The following is an 8295-nucleotide window of genomic DNA, read 5'->3' as shown; positions in this document are numbered from 1 at the left end:
TTGGCTGTGTGGACTTGGAGACAGACAGCAAGATAACTATTGTGTTCTGTCAGCTTGTGTAACATTTTCATACTCATTGTTTAATAAAATGTGTTTTATTTTTGCACTACTGTGTGGCCTGCCTCCCATCCCATGCCCTATCCTAGAACCTGGTTGTGAGTGTGACACACACACACACACACACTCCCGGAAATGAGTCCATTCAGTAAAGGAAGTAAATCCAGTCCAAAAAGTCTCTGGGCTGAGCGTAAAAAACACAGTCAGCTGTGTGATCGGAGTTTCCTTCTGAAACACTAATGTATTCTGTCCCGGGCTGTCTGACAGAGAAAACTGTCCCAGCCCAAGTATGGCCCACTCTGCAGCAGGCCTACAGACCCCATCTGAGGATGAGTGTCCCATCTGTAGGAGCACCCTGACGGACCCACATCACCCTGATGCCTGTTCTCATGCGTGAGTAACTGTCACGATCGTGTACAGGAGAGAATGAGGACCAAGGCGCAGCTGGATAAGAATACATCTTCTCTTTTAATGAAACGAACGAAGATGAACATGGAACGAAAAAACACTATTACAAACAAACAAAACAACAAAACGACCGTGAAGCTACAAACGTTGTGCATAGACAGACAGGCTACAAACGTTCTGACATAGACAATTACCCACAACCAATGAGAGCCTATGGCTACCCTAAATAAGGCTCCCAATCAGAGACAACCGAAATCAGCTGTCTCTAATTGGGAACTCATTCAGGTAACCATAGACTCTCCTAGAATACTAACCACCATAGACAATGCTAAACATCTACACTCAACACAAAACCATATACTACACCCATTAACCCCTTTACCAAATAAACACCCAAAACAACAAAACATAAACATTCCCCATGTCACACCCTGACCTAACTAAAATAATAAAGAAAACAAAGAATAATAAGGCCAGGGCATGACATAACCCCCCCCCTTGAGGCGCGAACTCCGGGCGCACCATACACAGTCTAGGGGAGGGTCTGGGTGGGCTCCCCTCCACGGTGGCGGCTCCGGCTCTGGTCGTAGTCCCCTCGTCACCACAGTACCTAACCACCTCCACATTAACCCCATTGCATTAAGGGGCAGTTCCGGACTAAAGGACAGTACCAGGGTAAGGGACAGTACCAGGATAAGGGGCAGCACCAGGGTAAGGGGCAGCACCAGGGTAAGGGGCAGCACCAGGGTAAGGGGCAGCACCAGGGTAAGGGGCAGCACCAGGGTAAGGGGCAGCACCAGGGTAAGGGGCAGCACCAGGGTAAGGGGCAGCACCAGGGTAAGGGGCAGCACCAGGGTAAGGGGCAGCACCAGGGTAAGGGGCAGCTCCAGGGTAAGGGGCAGCTCCGTACTGAGGGACTGCAGCTCCGGACTGAGGGACTGCAGCTCCGGACTGAGGGACGGCCCATGGCTGGCTGACAGATCTGGCTGCTCATGGCTGGCTAACGGATCTGGCTGCTCATGGCTGGCTAACTGATCTGGCTGCTCATGGCTGGCTAACTGATCTGGCTGCTCATGGCTGGCTAACTGATCTGGCTGCTCATGGCTGGCTGACGGATCTGGCTGCTCATGGCTGGCTGACGGATCTGGCTGCTCATGGCTAGCTGACGGATCTGGCTGCTCATGGCTAGCTGACGGATCTGGCTGCTCATGGCTAGCTGACGGATCTGGCTGCTCATGGCTAGCTGACGGATCTGGCTGCTCATGGCTAGCTGACGGATCTGGCTGCTCATGGCTAGCTGACGGATCTGGCTGCTCATGGCTAGCTGACGGATCTGGCTGCTCATGGCTAGCTGACGGATCTGGCTGCTCATGGCTAGCTGACGGATCTGGCTGCTCATGGCTAGCTGACGGATCTGGCTGCTCATGGCTAGCTGACGGATCTGGCTGCTCATGGCTAGCTGACGGATCTGGCTGCTCATGGCTGGCTGACGGATCTGGCTGCTCATGGCTGGCTGACGGCTCTGGCAGATCCTGTCTGGTTGGCGGCTCTGGCAGATCCTGTCTGGTTGGCGGCTCTGGCAGATCCTGTCTGGTTGGCGGCTCTGGCAGATCCTGTCTGGTTGGCGGCTCTGGCAGATCCTGTCTGGTTGGCGGCTCTGGCAGATCCTGTCTGGTTGGCGGCTCTGGCAGATCCTGTCTGGTTGGCGGCTCTGGCAGATCCTGTCTGGTTGGCGGCTCTGGCAGATCCTGTCTGACGGACGGCTCTAGCGGCTCCTGTCTGGCGGACGGCTCAGTGGGCTCATGGCAGACGGGCGGCTCAGTGGGCTCATGGCAGACGGGCGGCTTTGCAGGCTCATGGCAGACGGGCGGCTTTGCAGGCTCATGGCAGACGGGCGGCTTTGCAGGCTCATTGCAGACGGATGGCTCAGATGGCGCTGGGGAGACGGATGGCTCAGATGGCGCTGGGGAGACGGATGGCTCAGATGGCGCTTGGCAGACGGGCAGTTCAGTCATTGTAGTGCAGACGGCAGACTCCTGCCGGCTGAGGCGCACTGTAGGCCTGGTGCGTGGTGCCGGGACTGGTGGCACCGGGCTGGGGACACGCATCTCAGGGCTAGTGCGGGGAGCAGCAACAGGACGCACAGGACTCTGGGGACACACAGGAGGCTTGGTGCGTGGTTTAGACACTGGTGGTAAAGGGCTGGAGACACGCACCATATAGCTAGTGCGTGGAGGAGGCACTGGTGGTACTGGATTGGGGCGGGGAGGTGGCGCCGGAAATACCGGACCGTGCAGGCGTACTGGCTCCCTTGAACGCCGAGCCTGCCCAACCTTACCTGGTTCTATGCTCCCCGTCGCCTGACCAGTGCGGGGAGGTGGAATAACCCGCACCGGCCTATGTAGGCGAACCGGGGACACCATGCGTAAGGCTGGTGCCATGTACGCCGGCCCGAGGAGACGCACTGGTGACCAGATGCGTTGGGCCGGCTTCATGACATATGGCTCAACGCTCAGTCTAGCCCGGCCGATACGTGGAGCTGCAATGTACCGAACCGGGCTATGCACGCGTACAGGAGACACCGTGCGCTCTACTGCGTAACACGGTGTCTGCCCGTACTCTCGCTCTCCACGGTAAGTACAGGGAGTAGGCGCAGGTTTCCTACCTGACTTCGCCACACTCCCTTTAAGGCCCCCCCCAAGAAATTTTTGGGTTGTACTCACGGGCTTCCAGCCTTGTCTCCGTGCTGCCTCCTCATATCGCCTCCTCTCGGCTTTCGCTGCCTCCAGCTCTTCACGAGAGAGGCGATATTCTCCAGGTTGTGCCCATGGATCTTCTTCCAATTCCTCCTCCCAACTCCAGAGATCCTGTGTAGGTATGTCCTGTTGCCGCCTTCCATGCCGCTTGGTCCTATGGTGGGTAATTCTGTCACGATCGTGTACTGGAGAGAATGAGGACCAAGGCGCAGCTGGATAAGAATACATCTTCTCTTTTAATGAAACGAACGAAGATGAACATGGAACGAAAAACCACTATTACAAACAAACAAAACAACAAAACGACCGTGAAGCTACAAACGTTGTGCATAGACAGACAGGCTACAAACGTTCTGACATAGACAATTACCCACAACCAATGAGAGCCTATGGCTACCCTAAATAAGGCTCCCAATCAGAGACAACCGAAATCAGCTGTCTCTAATTGGGAACTCATTCAGGTAACCATAGACTCTCCTAGAATACTAACCACCATAGACAATGCTAAACATCTACACTCAACACAAAACCATATACTACACCCATTAACCCCTTTACCAAATAAACACCCAAAACAACAAAACATAAACATTCCCCATGTCACACCCTGACCTAACTAAAATAATAAAGAAAACAAAGAATAATAAGGCCAGGGCATGACAGTAACCTCTTTTTATTGTCATATTCTCTGGTGTTATACTGCAGTTTGAAATCTAATCTGTAACTTAATTTGTAGCCAGGTCTTTCTGTTAAATTTAGTGAATGTAAAGTAGATTCAATTTTACATAGAAGCTACTCTGTAGCTGTGAACTCCCAGATATGATGGTTGGTTTATATCAGTCTCTAACCCCAAATAGGTCCAAATAGGTAAATCTTTCTAATGAAATTATTTCAGTGTAAGGAACTCCCTCAAATACATGTTCTATTAGTTCTCTCCATTTCTATGAATAAAGACCATCAGCACAGTGCAAAGAATAGCCTCTGTGTACAAACTCAACATTTATGTTTCTCCTTCACAGTGCTTTTCAATATCACTTGCGAAAAATTATAAACTACTGAGATGAGCTCAGATTGTTTGTAAAAGAGACTAAAGTTTAGTTTAGGCATGTCAGATTGTCAAAGATTATATGCTATGATTTGACCAATGCCTTCATACTCTAAGTAATAAACAGATGATTTACTTCCACCACATATGCATGTAAGTAACATCACAAAAAAGACCTGTCTATAGCAAACACTATACTTATAGGGGAGAGTTGGGTTATTTGATCTTTTTTTACATTCAGGATCACTCCGTCAAGGTAAATATAGTATTCTTTATGACAAAGATATCTACATATATTTCAGGATGTTGTGTATACCTGGTAATAATCAGAATTCATATACATTACAGTTTTAAAAACATAGCTTCTGGTCTCTTGGCACAACTTACCTCGGGAATGGGGTAAATTGAGCCGCGGGACAGGATAAGTTAAGCCGCCTACAAATGTCTGTACTGAATGATACATTACCACTATCTTTTTAAAACCATGTCTATCTTTATTTCCCAAACACAATTTAACACAATCTCTTTTTTGTCTTTTAATCATTTTAAGCATCTTTTGACACAGGCTTAACACCTAACAAACACTTTTTTACATAGGTCAGGCCCTGTTGTTACCTTATATCCCAGCTATATTGCCTTTCATTTTGCCGGAAACAAGGGTGGCTCAACTTACCTCTTTGGCTCAATTTACCACTATTTACCTATTTAATTTACCACTCTCACCACTATGTTAATCTCTGTTCTTAATAGCATTCAGAAGTAGCCTATTAGAATGAGGATGAGAGTTCTTTAACTATTCCCTTCCATTCTTACGACTAGTGTAGTCTGGATTTATGACATAGCTGCAGTGTTAGTCAATAGCTGCTTCTCACAGAACAGGTTTGATTCTTCCTGTAAGTCTTTACTTCATGACTGAAGAATGTGCCACTTTATCAATGGACAATAACCACAGCTGTGCATGTTGCTTATGCATTTCATTGAATGATGCACTGTAAAACTCAATCTTATGTTTTGTGTGTGTGTGTGTTCCAGGTTCTGCCGCCCATGTCTGACCCGTTCTCTAATGTGGTTACCCCACTGCCCTGTGTGCAGAGCTGAGGCGCAGGTTGATGACATCAGGCCTGTCAGAGTCAAGGCAGGGAACGTGGTCGTCAGGTTGGGTCAACCTCTACCTGGCTTGTCGGAGCTTTCCACCCCAGCAACAAGATCTGTGGCAGGTGACGTCCAGAGGTGAATGACTGACTGGTCCAGATACAGCCAAACACACACAGCCAAACACAGAGAGGGCATGATGTATTTTAGCATTCAATTCAGAGGTTTACAATTCATGCATTGACAGTCTCAATAATGACCTAAAGGTTGACCACTTGAACACTTAATGTTTCTTTTTTAGCTATATCAGACTGCTGCAAATGGGCACTCAGACAGAAGGAAGGAGCATGGCCAATCACACCCCAGCGGTCACCACAGCCCCTCCCCTTCCCACTCCAAGACCCCTCCACAGACCACTCTCTTCCTCCATCACTCCTCCTGTCCCAACCAATGATGTAGACCTATATATGTCTATGACTCGTAGACCCGCCCCAACACTCACCCCAACAGCTGGCACTACTGCACACACCAGCCAACTTGCCACCCCACCTACCTCCCGATCTGCCACCCCACCTACAATTACTCGTCCTGCCACAACCAATGGTTTATACATGACTATGGCTCAACCACCTGCCCCCACAGTCACTCCAACAGGTGCCACAACAACACCAGCACCAGCACCTACAACCACAACTACCATACCTGCCATCACACTGACACCTACCATCACATCTAAACCCAGCCCCACACCCCGCACCAGGGCTCTCTCCGCCCCAGGACAACAGCCCTTGGCCATCCCTCAGCACACACCTTCCGCAGCGCAAAGACCCACCGCCATGCCCTCTACCTCTAACCCTGCTCCCCCAGTACTGGCTGCTCCTCCATCCCTCTCCTTCACGGATGATGGGTAAGTTTAAGTCACCATTGATCTGTATGTTTGCATAAGTGTGCTTGTGTGGTGTTTAGAGTTATTTTGATTGTTATACTGCATATTTGCTGCTCATTGTTGACTACTGCAGACTCATCATGAGAAATGTAACCTGATCATATGTCTCTTTTCAGTGACTTGTATGAAAATTTGCTGGGCTTGAGGTATTAATGTATTGGTTTTAAGAGTGAATATTTACCCTTGTCTACAGTATTAACTGCTTTATATTTTTCTCTCCAACGCTCACTCTGTCTCTATCTTTCTCTGTCTGTCTTTTCTCACTCTGTCTGTCTGTCTGTCTGTCTGTCTGTCTGTCTGTCTGTCTGTCTGTCCCCACTCTCTCTGTTTATATATCTCTGTCTGTCTGTCTGTCTGTCTGTCTGTCTGTCTGTCTGTCTGTCTGTCTGTCTGTTTTCCCTCCCTCTATCTCTCTCTCTCTGTTTGTTCTCACTCACTCATTCTCTCTCTGTCTGTCTGTTCTCACTCTCTGTTTTTTTCTCTCTGTCTGTCGGTTCTCCCTCTCTCTCGCTCAGTTCTGTGGTGAGGATGACGTTTGTCTGTCCGTTCTGCCAGGAGAGTGGTCTGGATGAGAGGGATCTGTGGATTCACTGCAATGGCAAGCATTACCATGACAACAGGCCCGTGGTCAGTGATATATCTGTTATGAATTGCTATAAAGCTGTCAGTCAGTTGCTCTCAATCACTGCGTCTCAAACATGAGTTTATTTAATTTTATTTCAATTTTAGTTAACCAAGATAATCCACTTCGTAACACTTGGCACTGCCTCCAGGGATTCCTCGTCCATACTCCCTACTCCTAGGGAGTTGTTGGCCAATTGGGATCAAACTTTGTTGCTCTGATTGACTATTGCTCTCTGGCATCCTCTAGGTGTGTCCAGTGTGTGTCTCTCTGCCTCACGGTAATCCACACCAAATTAGCAGGAACTTCATCATGCATCTGAACCTGAGACACTGCTACTATGCCGAGAAATACACGGTTGGCTACACACACACACACACACACACACACACACACACACACACACACACACACACACACACACACACACACACACACACACACACACACACACACACACACACACACACACACACACACACACACTAATAAGATGTTTCTTTGGTCCACAGAACACCCATCAAACCGACATGTTGAACTTGCAAGATGCCATTATTGAGTCTCTCCAGGATGCCAACCTGAATCCCAGATGACCTTTATCGATATCAGACACAACATCAGTAATCTAGTAATTTAGCAATAACACACTCATCATGATTTGTATATTTTGATGCTAAAGCTGCTCACAGAAGCATTTGTAAAAATGGCAATGTTGTCGAACATTGATTGTTGCAGCTGTTCTTTTCTTTCTTTTGAATGTATAAAATCATGCCCTGTTTACTGCATCTATCAAATATATCAACTTTAATGGACATTTTCAATATCAGCTTTGATATACTTTTTCATACAGTACCAGTCAAAAGTTTGGACACACTTATGTAACAGTATAACTTTAAACCGTCCCCTCGCCCCGACACGGGCGCGAACCAGGGACCCTCTGCACACATCAACAACAGTCAACCACGAAGCCTCGTTACCCATCGCTCCACAAAAGCCGCGGCCCTTGCAAAGCAAGGGGCAACACTACTTAAGTCTCAGAGCAAGTGACGTAACTGATTGAAATGCTACTAGCGCGCACCCGCTAACTAGCTAGCCATTTCACATCCGTTACACTCACCCCCCTTTCAACCTCCTCCTTTTCCGCAGCAACCAGTGATCCGGGTCAACAGCATCAATGTAACAGTATAACTTTAAACCGTCCCCTCGCCCCGACACGGGCGCGAACCAGGGACCCTCTGCACACATCAACAACAGTCAACCACGAAGCCTCGTTACCCATCGCTCCACAAAAGCCGCGGCCCTTGCTAAGGGGCAACACTACTTAAGTCTCAGAGCAAGTGACGTAACTGATTGAAATGCTACTAGCGCG

At 48.7% G+C, this 8295-nt stretch overlaps 1 protein-coding gene across 1 annotated transcript; it reads left to right on the top strand.

Annotated features, from left to right (window-relative positions):
• Positions 1–346: 346 nt before the first annotated feature.
• On the top strand, positions 347–7519 carry LOC129869553 (E3 ubiquitin-protein ligase RNF138). Its single transcript, XM_055944055.1, has 5 exons — positions 347–450; positions 5299–5496; positions 6820–6931; positions 7176–7283; positions 7439–7519. The coding sequence occupies exons 1-5, from the start codon at positions 347–349 to the stop codon at positions 7517–7519; spliced, it is 603 nt and encodes a 200-aa protein (XP_055800030.1).
• Positions 7520–8295: the final 776 nt, after the last annotated feature.

Source organism: Salvelinus fontinalis, chromosome 14 (genome assembly GCF_029448725.1).
Source record: "Salvelinus fontinalis isolate EN_2023a chromosome 14, ASM2944872v1, whole genome shotgun sequence".
Classification (NCBI taxonomy): Eukaryota; Metazoa; Chordata; class Actinopteri; order Salmoniformes; family Salmonidae; genus Salvelinus; species Salvelinus fontinalis.
Note: the sequence above shows the minus strand (reverse complement) of the source record. Positions and strands in the feature narration are given on the sequence as shown.

What these genes read in the sequence shown, in the direction of transcription:
- LOC129869553 (XM_055944055.1), top strand. Translation starts at nt 347, where the DNA reads ATGGCCCACTCTGCAGCAGGCCTACAGACCCCATCTGAGGATGAGTGT. An exon ending in GTGGCAGGTGACGTCCAGAG is followed by an intron (nt 5,497 to 6,819) that starts GTGAATGACTGA and finishes TCTCTCGCTCAG; the next exon opens with TTCTGTGGTGAGGATGACGT. An exon ending in ACTATGCCGAGAAATACACG is followed by an intron (nt 7,284 to 7,438) that starts GTTGGCTACACA and finishes TTTGGTCCACAG; the next exon opens with AACACCCATCAAACCGACAT.